This window comes from Rhamphochromis sp. 'chilingali' (genome assembly GCF_963969265.1).
Source record: "Rhamphochromis sp. 'chilingali' genome assembly, chromosome: 10".
Taxonomy (NCBI): domain Eukaryota; kingdom Metazoa; phylum Chordata; class Actinopteri; order Cichliformes; family Cichlidae; genus Rhamphochromis; species Rhamphochromis sp. 'chilingali'.
Window position 1 is genome coordinate 33,672,554 of NC_137937.1, and position 17,459 is coordinate 33,690,012.

At 40.1% G+C, this 17,459-nt stretch overlaps 1 protein-coding gene across 2 annotated transcripts in view; it reads right to left on the reverse strand.

Moving 5' to 3' along the window:
• LOC308403686 (metal transporter CNNM4) overlaps positions 1-17,459 on the reverse strand; it is a 50,481-nt gene that overhangs the window by 28,562 nt on the left and 4,460 nt on the right. For both annotated transcript variants that reach the window (XM_080893325.1, XM_080893326.1), the window contains exons 2-3: positions 1,195-1,338; positions 602-736 (exon numbers count right to left, since the gene is read on the reverse strand). In XM_080893325.1, the coding sequence (XP_080749451.1) occupies positions 602-736; positions 1,195-1,338 (279 nt within the window). The remainder of the gene's footprint in view (positions 1-601; positions 737-1,194; positions 1,339-17,459) is intronic.

Below are 17,459 nucleotides of genomic sequence, written 5' to 3' on the forward strand. Positions count from 1 at the left end.
CATTAGACCAAGATCCTCAGAAAGAAAACAGAAACTAAGTCAACAGACACTGACGTTATGCCTCCAGACAAAGCAGACGTGAATACCACAGTGTGTGCCAGGGAAGGAAGTGCTATGTCATGCTAGCAGTGGCTAACTGCCAGATGCAGTGGCTAACTGCCCGATGCAGTTAGCCACTGCTTCATATCAGCTAACACACACTTAGCAGATAGATTCCTACGACTTCTCAAGAGATGTGTGTCATTGGCAGCATTACATGCAGCTGGCTAGAGTCTGTCCAGAGTTGATGGCAGGCACAGGCAGACATGTTGATCGGTCTTAAATAGATCCTAAAAGTAAATAAATCACTCATCACTGCATGCATAGACCTGTCTTTCCTGTCAGATGGTCACATGACAGAATCCTTCACTTACCGACATCCCAAAGGTGTTTTTTGTGCATTTCATATGATAAAATAAAATAAAGTTACATTATGATGGTTTTTTTGAAACACATCCATCAAAATGAAGGAAGCCTACCATAAATCTACTGAGTACACGTAACACTGCGATTACTGACAGTGAATGTGTGTCATTTCCTGTTTCCACACTTCCTTTCTCACCTGTAGCCAGGAAACGATGGGCAGCCAGCAGCAGCTGAGGAGAGATCTTCACCTTAGATTCACTCTCATGTTTAAAGGCAGAGAAGTCTCTCTTGTTTTTGTTGGGTGCCACCTTTTTCCTCGTGCGATTATCAGCTAAGAAGAGCAAAAAAAAATCAAAAACAGAAGAAGCAACATTTATTAATGATCAAATCAAATCACTTTTATTGTCACATCACATGTGCAGGTACACTGGTACAGTACATGCGACTGAAATTCTTGTGTGCAAGCTTCACATGCAACAGAGGTGTGTAAAAATACAATAACATAAGAACAGGCAAAGTATAAGAACGGGTAAATCTGAGAATTATATGAATAAATATATGTACAATATAAGAGTGTATGCGCATTACTGAATGTGTATACTAAATATGGATATCTACACGTGTGTGAAATTTACACTTCATTCAGTTAACAGAAACCTGACATTTGTCAGGTATTCATCCCAAAGGTTGAACAGTAATACTTCAAAGATTTAATAGTGTTACTTAAACTGAAAGTTAAGACAAATTTAGTATAAAGTGATAAAGGAAGACAAACAAAAGCAAACTCACTGTAAAGGTCGGATTCATCCAGAATTTCTGATTTGATAATCTCCTCTATGACGTCTTCCAGGGTGACCAACCCCAACACTTCGTAGAAAGGATCTCCTTCCCCCTCGTTGTTCACCTTCTGGACAATGGCCAGGTGGGATTTTCCTAAATCAGAGAATGAGCCTCATTAGTTGGATTATCAGAGGATTACTTTAACCATTCTGTAAGGCATTATAATTAAATCCACAAGAAGAAGGGTTGTAAGAATAGGGATAAAACATCTTCCCTCATTAATCTTCTAAATGTCCTATTGTAACTGATTAAAAACTTATATGAATTTAATTATAGAGTAGCAGGAGAATAGGAGTAGGAGAGTTGCAACAAAGAGGTGCATGGAGCTCTTTTACCTATGATGCAATGATTTAAAATATTACAGACAGTATTAGTACCACACATGTTTTACTCGAAATTCCTTTCTCACTGTTTATGATCCCATGATGTTTGGTTTCTTCTGTAAACAGAGTAAAAAAAGATGAGGGAGGATAGTTTGATTTGGCACTCGATAAACTGCACCATAAATGATGTCAGCACCGCACTGCTACACAAACAGCAGCAGGGAACGATATCAAATCAGAGATAGGTAATAAAGTGAAAATCTAGTTATGATTAACAATGTAGTTATGCCTTAGTAATGCTGACATAATAAATTCAGGTTAACAGCTAAATATTGTTTCAGCTCTATCTAACCTCTAAAAAGAATATGCATGCTCACTGGTTCATTCATGCTCTTTTAAACGATCATGCAATATAAAATATCAATATTTTATTTTATTATTGTATTAATTGTTTTTTTTCAGTCATAGTTATTGAGGGTGAAAAAAAAAACCATATTTGCGACACAACGTCTAGCTTTATCTTGCAACATAAAAGCCCGTCAGAGTCTCGCTATCAAGACAATCATTTCGGAGTATTCCTATCTGATAACAACTTTTTTCTAACATGAACTCCTTGACCCACACCTTTCTCTTGCACCACAAATAGCTTGTTAATGTGTACAGGTCATTGCAGTTAAAGTTAGGTCCGGACTTTGGTCATGAATGTTACTGTACAACATAAGAACACACGTACACAATGAGACATGTGTCCCCTGCTCAATTCCTAAAATGAAGAACCCGTCACAGTGCAGATGGTCACTGGTTGGCAGCAGTGCCAAACAAGCCTTGGGAAGCTCTGAATTATTCACCACCCTGACAGAGAAGCATCAGAGAATAGTAGCAATGGTCCCCAAGTGGGTAAATTCCTTGACTCTACCCAGAAGAACCAAAATTGGCAGGAAAAGTCTCAATGACTGACAAACTCGAGCCTTTATTCAAATAAAGGCATACAAACTCTGATGGCTGACAAAGTTTATTCTTTCCATTGATTGGTCAGTTCAATAAAATGAAGAGGGGGAGAAGCTAATGCTACAAGACAAAAAGCACATAAATAAACCAATAACAGGGGTGGGGGAACTCCAGGCCTCGAGGGCCGGTGTCCTGCAGGTTTAAGATGTTTCCTTGATCCAACACAGCTGATTTAAATGGCTAAATTAGCTCCTCAACATGTCTAGAAGTTCTCCAGAGGCCTGATAATGAACTAATCATTTGACTCAGGTGTGCTGACCTAGCGTGAGATCTAAAACCCGCAGGACACCGGCCTTTGAAGCCTTGATTTGGCCAAGCCTGCAATAAATGTTTTTGAACAGCTAGAGTCCTGACTGTACCCAGCTGTGACGCAACAACCTGAAGAGGGCCCTCAAGACATCCCATAAATACAGATGAAACAATTTTGTTGGGGTGAATTGTCATAAATTTCTCCTTTCTGTTATGCTGGTAAAAAATAGATAAATAAAAGTTTTGATCAGAAGGTTGGTGGTTCGATCCCTGGCTCCTCCAGTCTGCATGTCAAGTATCCTTCGGTGTGGATGTGTGTGAATGTACTTAGAAAACACTATGTATAGAGAAAGTGCTTGTGAGAATGGGTGTGATTGGGTGAATGTGGCATGTTATGTAGAGTGCTTTGAGTACTCCGGAAGAGTAGAAAAGCGCTATATAAGAATCAGTCCATTTACCATTTAACTTACTTTTCCACCCCACATAACTTCAAATCCAATGTGTTTAATAACAACTGGATAGAGATGTGTTATGTCAAAGTTGGACTCAAATCCTTATTTTTCTTGCATATATAACATAGAGATTGACATGCAAATTGCTAGTTTGCAGTACTCCATCTCTCACACAGTCATACACACACAAGCCATTAAGAGATTAGATCTGAGCTGCTGGCCAACAACTCTGACAATTTAATTCCTAAATAAAAGGCGAGCTATCTTTACGGTCAATTAAATAACATTTAAATAACCATCTGCTACACTATAAATACAACATTTATTCACATTTTTCACATAACTTCAAGCTTTTAAGCTGTGATAAAGGATGAAACACTAGAAGAGGCTCTGAATGCGAGAAACCACACAGGTCCATCAGTGGTCTTTGTTGGGAAGCGTGTGATGAATGGAATTTACAAATGACCAGCGATTAAATGTAGACCAAAGGCACTGGGATTTTCCTCTCCGGGAGCATGTCCTTGCTGTTTGTCCTGCAAAATGGATGCTGCTGGCACACTGACACACACTTCACAGTCTCAGCTTTGACCTTGCCTGGTTTTAACTCACGATTAAAAATAAAGGAGCTTTGAAGAATGTGTCCCACTAGGCCGGCTTTACAGTAAAAGTCATTGATATGAAGACATGGCAAGTAGGGGTGGGTGGATGATGTCTGTCTACTTATTTTGGATGCTCATGAGGAAGCTCAACATTCAATTCAATTCAGTTTTATTTATATAGCGCCAAATCACAACAACAGTCACCGCAATGCGCTTTATATTGTACAGTAGATTCTACAATAATAGATACAGAGAACAACCCAACAATCATATGACCCCCTATGAGCAAGGACTTTGGCGACAGTGGGAAGGAAAAACTCCCTTTTAACAGGAAGAAACCTCCGGCAGAACCAGGCTCAGGGAGGGGTGGAGACCGGTTGGGGTGAGAGACGGAAGACATTGTTCAATGTCAGCTCACAGAAATTGCAAGCAGTTCTCATCTTGGCAGGATCTCATCTTGAGTCATCATTTATCTATCACAATATTTTATATGTTCCCTTTTGTGGGTTTCCCACGCAAATTCTTCCTGATTACATTTTCTCAACTGTATGGGAAAATGAAAGAAACAAAAAAGTGTTATGACTGAAAGAAAAAGAAGCCATAAAACTTTGAGTTTGAGGTAATATGAGAGCAGCTTAACTAACTTCAAAAGTAGCTATCCTACCTACTTCAGCACTTCAGTTGTATCTTTTCTTTAGTAATTAACATTTTAGCCAACCTCTAATTAAAATAACAAACTCAGTAGTGTTTTATAGTTTTAAGAAACCTCAATAGAAAAGATAAGCTAATCGCTTTATATTTAGCCCTGTATCAATTACTGGACTGTGCTTGAGTCGATCTGCATGATCTACAGTTCAGTATTATCCTTATCCATCCTACAGTGGACCTTGGTTCCCCCCCCCCCCCCTTTTTACATCAACTCTCTTCTGACTGGCTGCCCCTTGAAAACAGAAGATTTGAAGAGGTGATGGGTGGGGCTTCTGTGCTCACTCAGAGCTGCAGAGATCACCATATTATCTATAACTGTTCTCTGTGAAACTATCCCGAAATATGAGTGGAAAAAATGTTGGTAACAGAGTGGTTTGGGTATTTGAGAAGTATACATTCTTTAGCTGATTATTGCTCTTTCCACAGAAGATCACTGCAGCAATGAAAACAGAAGCACTGTAATGGAAAAAGATGCTCCGTGTGTGTGTGTGTGTGTGTGTGTGTGTGTGTGTGTGTGTGTGTGTGTGTGTGTGTGTGTGTGTGTGTGTGTGTGACCCCACACTGTATTGGCAAGTCAATATTTCAGAGGAAGTAGGACCCCAGGAGATACACTTAGCCCCAGTTACTTGAGAGTCACTGGAGAGTCTACAGATATTAACAGACACGAAAAACTTTGCACACAAGGAGGTTCATCCGAACACTGGCTGCTTAATGCATTCATTATCTGAGCTGTGTGAGCTGAGGCTACGGTTAAAAAAATAAACACACGTAGCTACTATCCGTACCATCTGTCTGCCCAGCTGATCTTCTTTTGAGATCTGTCACAAAAAAAAAAAAAAAAAAAAAAAAAAGAGGATAACAGAGCAGCATTCTCACCTCAGGCTCCCACAAAAACACTCAGATCTCACTTATCAAATGGTGAATCAGAAATGGCAGCAGAGTGTTTCTAATAAAAATCCATCCCTCTGTCATTGTTTTACACAGAGACACTGTTACATTGAAGTGATAGTTGACACCTTAGGAGCTCCTTGACTTTGACAACTTAAAAACTTTAGACTTTGACTCCCCCCCCCCAAAAAATGACTTAAATTATTTTATTTAGTAAAAGTGAAAATACAGCCAGAAATTTCTTCCTGTTAAAAGGGAGTTTTTCCTTCCAACTGTTGTCAAGCGATGCTCTTAATCTGATTGTTATAGTCTTTCCTGTATTATTTTAGGGTTATATTGCACCTTACAATATGAACTGCCGTGAAGCAATTGTTGTTGTGATTTGGTACTATACAAATTAAATTAAACTAAATTAAAATTGAATTGAATAAATAATACAACAACCATGGGAAAAACTGAGGTTAACTGAGTTTCTCATAGTCTTGGACATGTGAAAATGGGGTGGCAGAGAACAAACTCTGAATTCAGTGATTTACAAGTGACTAAACAGATTTAGCACTCAGCTATTACAGGTAACAAGGTAATTTCTTATGCAATATCGATAAAAAAGTGTCAGTACCGTTCAAATCTATGCAATATTTATTGGACAACTGTACAAATATATCAGCTACCAGCCCAGGTTGGTTTTTCTGGACGTTTTGTCTTTAACTTTGCTAATTTAGTGATTTACCCTACCCTGAGAAATCACAATGGTTAGCTTATAAAATGCAGTTAAGTAAATGTCTAGCCAGTGCTGTGTTGTGGAGACCTTGTTTGTGTGGTTAAAGTTAAGTGCTGGTAAGTGAATGTCACCCACCAAATGGCCTGTTCAAAGAAAATAATCCAATAGACAAGACAGTGAATTCTTTCTCACAAAGAACAAGTGTGTCTGCAGCTTTTATTTTCAGCTTGTCCAGTGGCTTTGAAAATGCCATTTACTTGCAGCACTAAACGGATGAACCTCGTTATTAAAAAAAAAGAGAAAACAATAAAATAAAAAAAAACGGCTAGAACATAATATGTCCTCAGTCATTTGAATAGGACGACTGCAGGCTACAAAGCAGGAGACTGTTTTGATAAATCTGTACCCTCCAAAAAACCCACCACAGCCAGATGGTGTAAATTCTCTTTGAGCCTGAGAAAAAACATTAATCACAGACATTCTCTAGAACTGCAGATAAAGTAAGCAAAGCATGCGAAAGCACAGGAGGAGAGCTTGCTAAAACAGGAACTGAGAAACAATCTGACCTTTACCATAAGAACTGAGCTCTGCTCAACTATTAACTGCAGCTTCTCCCTTTTTTGTGGAGCACTTCCACAGCATTTAGTACCAAAGTGTTTAATGCAGCTGCTCTATTTTCATACGACATCTGAAAATTAGTTTGCTCTTATCAGTTTGATAGATCACTAATTAAACTGAATGTATCAATGGCGTTCACACACACACACACAGTCCCAGCAGGTCAGATGACAGTGGTGTTCGTTTCTCTGCCCTCAAGCTTCTATGTCACCAGCCTGTGAACCAGGCCTGCTTGTTGACATGAAATATTGGTGACAAAAAGATGAGGGGGAGAGCAATGAGAAAGGAATGCCACACTTATTCTACCCACACACAAAACACACCCCACCACATATCAGCAGGACCACAGCCAACAACTTCAAAACATATCCACTGTGAGAGGCTGAAACAAACCCGGACGGCAGCAGACGCATGTACGCACATTCACACATGCATACACTTGCTCGTTATGTGGGACAGGTCAAACTCTTCAAACCCGTTTTTCCAGTTAAAACTGGAACCCCGTGCAGATAGAGCTACTGTGATCTTAGGGAACAGCAGGGCTGGAAAGTAATGGCTGCTGAGCATAGCGGATTCTTTTATAAACAAAACCCTCGACAGAGAGACAGAATCTACTTTATTCACCCTCCTGAGCATTTCTACTTTAAGCAGCAAAATTACAATGAAATGCAGTGAATATTAAGAGTGCTTCGCACAGTAAAACAATTTAATCTGGTAATAAACACAAATGGCTTTTAAGTACTGTAGTGTAGAAGATTATTTAAAAATATGACCAAGTGTTGAGACAAATTACTTATGAAAAATAAAAAATAGAATGACATGTTAACTGCTTTCAGACACGATACATGTATCGCCTCTCATCACTGGGCTCACCGCACTATAATTCTCCTGCTCATTATCTTAATTAATACGTTTTAATAGCTTTACTCCATGTCTTTCCCCACCTCTCTTTCCCAGTTTCCCTGTCCACTCTCCACCATCCTGCCTTGAACGAGAGATCTATTAAGCTCACTTCAAGCTTTTATTCATAGACTCTACTTGAGTAGTTTTTGCATGGCTCACAGTTCAAAATATAACCCCTATTTATCTCAAACATGAACTTGATGGTACCCTCACTTCATTCATTGTCTGAATGAAATCATTCTCCTGCCTCCCACCCTCCCTTTCAGCCAACTTTGTTCCAATTGGCAGAGCTGAAGGTGTGTTATGCATTAACCCCTTTCTCCAACATCAAACATCTGTGAACATCTGTCTGAAACCAAAAATTAGAGCAGAATAGGGATTATATGAAGATATGTTGAGCTCATCATTTGAATGTTTGGCTGTGCTTAGCATGAGAATCCACCTCGCACATATAGTATATATTTTGTCCCCCCTGCCTGCTGTCGGCTGGATGCCCTGGATGTTCCTGTTGACTACGGAGGATTCATTCTTAAGTTGTCTAAGCTCAAGTTATGCGAATCCTGATCCACACGAGTTCCCAAACCTCACGAAACAACATGTTTACACCTTGCTTGGCACAAGCCTTTGAAAATAATAATTTTCAGAGTGCAAAGGTGACATTTTAGCATCCAGTCTGAAAGCCCCTTCAGGGACGTGATACGTGGGCGTAATGACAGTGGGCACAAAGTAGGTGTCTGTGACTGAAACAGCTTCTTTTGGTGTTCACAGAGTGATGTAATGGGTGAGAATGTCCAAAACTGATTAGAGATTTGGACAGCATCTTCTCAGCAACCAGCTTGAGCGGGACTAGACCAGGGGCTGGCAACTCCAGGCCTCAAGGACCGGTGTCCTGCGGGTTTTATGTCCAACCCTGGGTCAACACACCTGAATCAAATGATTAGTTCATTACCAGGCCTCTGGAGAACTTCAAGACATGTTGAGGAGCTAATTTAGCCATTTAAACCAGCTGTGTTGGGTCAAGGACACATCTAAAACCTGCAGGACACCGGCCCTCGAGGCCAAACTGCACATGAACTTATAACATGCCAAAAAACTCCCAAATACAAACAAGCCGGTGTAATCCAAAACCAAAACCTTCACTCTTCTCATCCAAAACATGTCAGGAATGACAATGTGTTTATTTTACATGCTATATCACTTACGGGTAATTTGAACTGACAGACAAAGCAATCATGTGTGGCTATGTTTGAGACACAATACAATTCTGCTGAGTTGCTCTTTCTTCGTGCTGACTGATATCATTTTGGCAGTAAGCCGGGAAGTGTTGATGTGACACACTTACACGCGCACGTGCACAAAACATATACACCAACTTGGAGTCGCACTGTCAGCACCTCAAGCCACAGCCACAGGGACAAGACAGGAAGAGAGAAAGACGGGGATGGCTGATAAGAACAGAGAAACTCTGTTGATTGCATAAGTGCTGATTAGACAAAACAAAGGTTCTCCACAAGTTCCCTGCCACTTCTGTCTCCCGCTGCAAATAGTGACAATTTTAATGCAGTACATTGATAACGCTTATCGTGTTGTAGTAAGTTTGTTATGACTGCTGCTCCCAAGTACAAGAAGGAACTCTCCATGTCAATTTTAAGCCAGCACAGACAAGGATTTGTTCAAAAGTGTTCATGACGTTTTGACCTTATAGATGTGTAAGAACTTGGTCTCTTTCATAATGGGAACACTGCTCTATGAGAGAAATATGCTTAGCATCATAGCCTAAAAATAGAAAATGTAATGTAAGGACGGGTTTTGAATTCATCTTCCACTGAACCCATTTAACAGATCAAATATTTTCACGTCTGGATGGCTGACTGTCTTTTCGATTAAGCAACCTTTTATGGAGAGAGCCATAAAATGGCTGTAGACCCATCATTCACGTGGGTTTAATCCCCCATAAATGATATTCAGTCACTGTAGACACTAAAGTCAGCTGACAAGCGTGTGAGCGAGTCAAATTCGATGCGTCGCTGTGTGTGCTTGTGTGCATTTACGCTCTGTGACTCAGCAGAACACCTGAGGGTCTGTCTCTTAAAAATAGAAAGCCAAATATTTGTTAACAGATGAATACAGGCACAACTACCTGTTAAAAAAAATGACAGGACTGGAGACTGCAGTTGAGCGCCAGCTGGGTAGTTAGTTGGTAGGTAAATATTTTGTCCAAAAACTCTAACATGGCCAAATATACAGACTTCAGAAGCTAAAGATGGTTTTGTAAACCTCAGCATTACAGTGTGAACTTGTTTGGCTTCGACACCAGTAATCCTCCATTACTGCCATGTTAAAAAGACACAAAATCCTGGATAAATAACAATATTTATCTTACCAAAGGAACCCATTTAGCGGGCAACCGCAAGAAACCACCACCTTGCACATACCCATTTGCAAACTGCAATCAGGTCTGTGTGTGTACATGGACAAGTGCCAAGCATGCACACTTACCAAAAAATAAATAAATAAAAAATGGTGAGCTCTGGCTAGCAGAAAAAGAAAAGGTGCTCTTTTTTCTTACAAAAGACAGAACAGTATGTGCAGCCACCAAATAATAACAGGACCTTTACAGATTTATAGGGGAAATTCAAAATACACGGTACAGTTCAAAATAATTCTTTATTTAAGGGGACTTCATTTTTTATTTTCAATGGATTTGGGGTAACTGGTCTGTTCGCTCACTACCTAAAACGAGCCCTGTCAGAGAACCATTAAAAAGGCCTAGAGACCAGTAAATGAAACACTGGTTTCTATGGAAAAAAAAAAAAAGTATTTGCTGAGAAGTTTGCGAGTTGTTACTGGAGGTCGCAGCTGTCGCTAGTGGAAATCAGGTGCAAAGAGGCAAACAGTGCCGCAGCTCATCTCCGTTTAAGGCCACCCCTTCCTTTAGGCCGGCTTTTTTCTGATCACTTGCATGATTCAAAGATAAGATTTGAACAGGAAGATTGTGGTTTGTCTGAGACTGACATTTGCGGCATATCCTTTTCTCTGTGACATCATACAGAGACAGGAGTACGGGAAAAACTAGCTTGAAATCTAAAACAGTGATTAGAGTAGTCTGAAGCCTGAGCTTTTGGCTCATTAGGATTGCTGACACAAACACTGACCCGATCATTTGAAACCTTGACCACGTTTAATGTGAGCATCCACCGCTGTGGAAAAAAACAACAACAACAACAACAAAGAAACATCAGGGAAAGACTAGTACTCTGCAAAAAATACAGCGAGTGGACTGCTAATGGGTTAAAGTCATTTTCTCTGATGAAGCCCCTTTCCAATTGTTTGGGGTAAGTGCATAAAGGACTGTCCGGAGAAGAAAAGGTGAGTGCTGCCATCAGTCCTGTCTCATGCAAATAGTAAAGCATCCCATTTGTAGGGCTGCTTCTAATCAAACAGAGTGGGCTCACTCACAATTTTACCAACGAACACAGCCATGAATACAGAATGCTACCAAAACATCCTCCGACAGCAACTTCTTCAAACCATCCAAGAACAGTTTGGTGAAGAACAATGCCTTTTCCAGCACCGTGCCATAAGGCTAAAGTGATAACCAAGTGGCTTGGGGAACAAAACATTGATATTTCAGGTCCATGGCTAGGAAACTCCACAGACCTTAATCCAATTGAGAACTTGTGGTCAATGCTCAAGAGGCAAGTGGACAAACAAAAACCCAATAATTCTGTCAAACTCCAACCATTGATTATTAAAAAAAGAATGGGTTGCCATTAGTCAGGATTTGGTCCAGAAGTTGACTGACAGCATGCCATTGCGATTTGAAGAGGTCTTGAAAAAGAAGGAGCAACACTGCAAATATTGACTCTTTGCATAGACGTGATGTAATTGTCAATAAAAGCCTTTAGGACTTATAAAGTGCGTGTAATTAACCATGATACATCACAGAAACAACCAACATAAAGATCTAAAAACACTGAAGCAGCAAACTCATTTTTCAAAACTTTTGGCTGTGACTGTAAAATATGTAGGTGTCTTAAAGGGGAGGCGACCGTGGTTCAGGTGGTTGGGAAGCTCATCTGTAACCGGAAGGTTGCCAGTTCGATCCCCCAGCTCTCTCTGTCCTGGTCGTTGAGTTCTTGGGCAAGACACTTTACCCTACCGCCTACTGGTGTTGGCCAGAGGGGTCGATGGCGCGATATGGCAGCCTCGCTTCTGTCAGTCTGCCCCAGGGCAGCTGTGGCTACAACTGTAGTTTGCCTGGATCAGTGTGTGAATGTGAGAGTGAATGAATCGTGGAATTGTAAAGCGCTTTGGGTGCCTAGAAAAGCGCTATATAAATGCATTCCATTAAAGTGGACTATTCACATATTTATAGACGTGACATTTAGCAATAAAAGAAAAATATGAATATAATGTAAGATTAAAGTTTGTTTTGTTATGTTATAAAAAGAGTGGGAGAAGACAATAATATTTTTACAACACATAAAGCAAAACGAATGCAAGGGCAGTAAGTAGGTCCAACTTCAAAGTGATTCATAAACAGCATTTAATTAAAAACCAATTTTTTTTGTGTGAATGTCTGTACAAGGTTCAGTTATCTGTACAATTCCAGCTTTTAGTTGTAACTAACAGTCATTGCACAACCTGGCAACCGCTTTCTACAAAACTGCACATTTTTCTAGAACCATAACACTATTTGTATTCCAGTAAACCCAATCTCTACCAGGAGTTACAGGAACTCTTCCTCTCTAGAAAGTCAAAACAAAAAAAACAAGGACAGATGGGAAGAGGCAAAAACTAGGAAACTGGAAAGAACTGGAGGCAGTGATGGGGGGGGGGGGGGGGGGGGGGGGCACAGAGCGAGAAAGCGGGAGACGAGAGACACACCCACCATAAAAACAGGAGTGGGGACATAGGTTTGTTCTGACAGCCCTATCATGTTGAGATTGGGTAATCTTTTACTCAACATCATAAAACATTCCTTAGAGGCTCAAATAGAAGCTGTAAATACTGCAGGTTCCCGGGCTCATGTTCACAGCTATTTCAGACTTTCTCTAATCCACACAGCATCAAAAGCATACGTACAGGCTCGATTACATACATGCACTCACTTAAATCCTTTTTAAATGGTGCTGAAGGTTCTACAAGGTCTTTTAACTATACAAGGCCAAGACCTATTTACTTTTCATTAGTGATCATGATTGATTACAACTAATAGTTTCTCTTTGCCATCTTAAGAAGGATTTGTTGAACACCCCGTGATGTGTGTATGTCTTTGATCACAACTGTATATCCATGTCTGTGCAAATGTGCAGGGAGTATCACAAGCACCAGCACGAGTGTATCTGTGCTTGCTTCACAGGCACAGAAGTTAAGAGGCTGATGTGTCAGGGCACGTCAAAGCCAACAGTTAAGTTTAGATTAAACAAAAAAGAAAACAAATATCCTCCTCGCCCCTCTGCGAGGGACCACGAGGGTCAGCGTGGACTCAGCGTGCAGTTCTTAATTTCACGCTGAGCTGTCTGCAAAGCAAACAAACCGCCTGCTAGAAAAGTGAACCTGACATTCATGTTGTTTACTGCATTCATGTGAGAATGTAATGCAGTGTAATAAGAGTCCTTGGCCCTGTTCTTTTTATCGGCAGCACTTTGTTTCTTTTTCATGGCTTTGACCCAAACGCAGTGGTCCCAGGAGCTGCTCGTGCTGTCAGGTGGTTGAAACTATGTGCACATATGGAACATCATCAGTGCCTTTCATATTAAATCCAATGTTTTTATACAGTGGATGTTAGAAACGCATACAGACATCTGTGGCTTTTAACTACATCCTTATTTGCCAATAGTTTTCTTACTTAATTATTTCTTAATTTTTTTAGTTACCCGAGTAATTCACGGATTTTAAAAAAAAAGTAAACAAACAGTGCAAACCCACCATCACAAACTTCTGAAGTTTCGATTTTCTTGTTATGTCCAAATGAGGTGGAGAAAGCTGTCAGCTGTTCTAAAAGTACTCACCTCACAGGGTTTGAATTTCAAGCTAATCTTATGAATTTATTTTAGAAATCCTTCATTTACACCAAACTCTAACCACTACATGGCCCATAAAATCTCATTTTTAATCTGTTTTGGAAATATACCCACAGCCTAACAGACAAACGGTCATTAAACCAGAGCACACAATAACAGGGTGGGTGGGAGGGGCAGATAAGTGCCCGAACGCCGATAAACTGCAGACAATGTGGACGGCCTTGACAACCACCAACAAAAGCACCAGAGACTCAAGATCATACCCATCGTTAAAAATACTATAGGTTTATACACAAGTCAGAAAACATCAAAGAATTACAAATACAGTAAAGAGAACATAGGACGGACATACAGGTTCCCTTTACTCTGCATTCGTGTGTCCAGCCACACCCATCTTCAAACTCAAACCTTTATCTGGCTTTGAATTATTGTACACACCTGAGACCAGAGGCATTTCACACAAGAACCCTGGACAACATCTGGAAAAACAGGTCTGTGCTTTTGTAGGAGGCTAACTTGAGTTATATTGCACAGTTACACACTACTAGACACTATTGCACTGACAAAAATCTGTCTCCAGACATGCAAACAAAACAAGAAAAAACCCCACAAAGTAATGCTATTGTGGTTACTGGGTGGAGATTTTGCATCACTGAGCTTGTGGTTAGATGGCAACAATCTATATGTCATAAATTACACACAATCAATCTTCCACAGTGCCGTTACTTCACTGGATGGTTATAAAGATCATTTTGCTTAATTCAAGTATCAAAATATAATGATTTTACTAGTAAACTCACTTCATACTTAAAATGACAACTTCGTGCATGATGATATTGCTTGTGGCGATCCTTCATTGTGACAAGATTAGTATTCCTAATAAAGATTTTCTAAAGCATTTGTCACTTAATCCTAATGGCATTTTCAAAAGACAACTCCTCAGGGGCAAAATGCAAGCCAATAAAATACACGAATTACAACATGTGAGAGTCTGTTGACAGAGTGCACGTGGATCTCCAGGAAATTCGCGGTTCACTTGTGTTTGTGTGCTTTCTAAATTTTGCCTGATGTCCAGTGTGCACTAAGCCAATTACACAAGAGCCACAAGCAAGGCCATTTTACCATCACCTTTTCATTAAATTATAGAGGAACGAGTAATAGAAGTATGGCCTTTAACCATGTTCCATAAACTTATATGAGAGGTTTTAATTTACCAGTGAGTGTTCGGACTTATGTCTGTAGTAGTTAATTATCACAGAAGCAACTAGTTTCTTCTATAGGACGGCTGGGCTATGTAAAATAAGTGAGTGCAATCCTTGTCTCCTGAGATACCAGGATCTCCAGATATCCAGAAGCTCAGAGGAGAGCTACCTTTCCTTTGTGTCAAAGGCAGCCTGCTGAGGTGGCTGGAGCATCTAATCAGAATGTCTTATGGGCACCTTCCACTGTGGAGATTTTCCAGGCACACAGCTGACAGGAGACCTCAGTGTAGATCTAGAACTCACTAGAGAGATTATTAATCTCATCCGACCTGCGAGTACCTCAGAAATCTCCCACGGGAAACTGGAAAATGCTACTAGGGAAACAAATGTCTGCTTAACCTGCTGCCATCGCAACGTGGATAAGCGGAAGAAAATGTTGGGATGAGGATGAATATCATGTATAAATAAAAGTTTCCTTTGATGTAGGGCTGAACGATATATCGCATTTGCGATAATATCGCGACATGATCAAGTGCAATTTTCTAACCGCAAAGGCTGCGATTATACTGCGATTATATTATACAATTCATGGGCTGCATCCTCCTGAGGCCGCATTTGTAGACCGATTACGTCACAGCGACGCGCCGAAGGCTGTCCAAATTACTACCATATCCCAGAATTCATAGCGCGGCCCAGCCAAACTCCAGTTTCCAGCAATGGCGGCCGCTACTAAGTTTTAAAATTACTCATACTAATCTTTCTGGGTCACAAAATAAACTTTTAACATATTTTCAGGGGAGAAAGTAGTTGTGTAAACATCAAATATCTGCTCGGTTTATCAAGATATCCCATATTTGCAAAAGTGCTTCGACGTTTTCAGAGGCGTCTGCTACCCACCAGCTCGACAGCTAGCCGGGAGCTCGAGGGTTACTGATGCGGCCGAGAACGGCACAACTCCCGGCACATCATTTTCAGATCACCGCGGAGTTTCGCTGCTCGGGTTAAACGTGATATATAAGTCACTTAGACAACCTAAAAATGTTATTGTTGGGCTTTTTTCAGTGTTTTGTTTGTTCGTGAGTAAATCGGTTTGGCTGAGATTAAAGTTATTAGATTAGATAAAATAAAACTTTATTAATCCCCCGGGTGGGTTCCTCCTTGGTTTTCACACAGCTGACTAAACGTCAAACAGAAAACTTATTAAACAGAAGTATGAGACAGTCGAGAATTTACGCCAGTGTCTGGTTATATTTTAGATAGCAAGAAGCAGACGGCCGAGTTTATTAAACTCCACCGAGACAGCGGTGACGCTAATCAGAACTAGCCTTCTGATTAGCTAATCAGAAGGCTAGACCATCCAATTTCACGCCTTTAAACTTTAAAGGCGTGTTTGTGTGTGTGTTTATACAATTGCTATTATGTTTGCACTTTATGTGTAATGTTACTGACTACAGAGATCAGTAAGATGTGTGTATTTTTTATTTATTAGTTTTATTTATTTAATATTATTTTTTAATTGAATGACTGTCTAGTAGTTCACAGATGTCGAAAAACTGAGTGTGGTAAAGCCACTGATTTTTTTTATGTATATTTCTGCAATCTGCACATTGTACTGACTTTCATTTTAATGTTTACACCAGGGTTCCTTGTCAGCACTTTATGCTCAGATGTTTGTAAGCTAAAAATAAACTATTGTGTATGTTCAAATATACTGTTGTGATTGAAGAAGTTAAATAAAAATGTCAGTCATCAATTCATGCATCACCTCATGTCATCATAACAGAGGTCTGTCTTCCAGGAAAGAACAGTTTAAAATTAATGTAATATAGTATTGGCCATACTATATGATGTATTGCTTGTCTTTGTTTAATAATACAGAAGACAAATACCTTAAAAAATAATCGCATATCGCATCGCAATCGCAATATTGGGGCAAAAAATCGCAATTAGATTATTTTCCATAATCGTTCAGCCCTACTTTGATGTCTGCTGTTGCCATTTCCAGTATGTCATTAAAATTTGATCTCATCTAATAAGGTCACTTCATAGTCCATCTGAAATGTCACGTCATGTTGACAGAAAAGGCTAGTGGGAATAACACACACACTCATTTCCTGTGTGTGTGTGAGTGTGTAACAGACACTGGTATCTATTCAAAACAGTCTTGACTATGACTTAATAGCCACTCTAAAATCAAAATGTAAATTCAGTGGTTTTGATTACGTGGAGCAAAACCCTGTGAAAAATCTGTGTGTGCGCTTCGAAGCTGCAGGATGCCATCGCTGTGGTAACTGATGCCGAGCTGCAGTGAGAGGAACTCGAGTTGCAGGCAGGGAGCCGGGTCACAGGAGAAGCAGGGGGTGCACAGGAAATTAAGCCTGCACATACTATAACCACGTTAAAGCCGTCCACCACAGCCTGAACATAGGCTCCTCAGTCACAGCGTGAAGGCTGACATGGTAAAGGTAATACTCTGAGGTATGTTCAGACTGTGCAGTGTTTTTGCAGTATTTG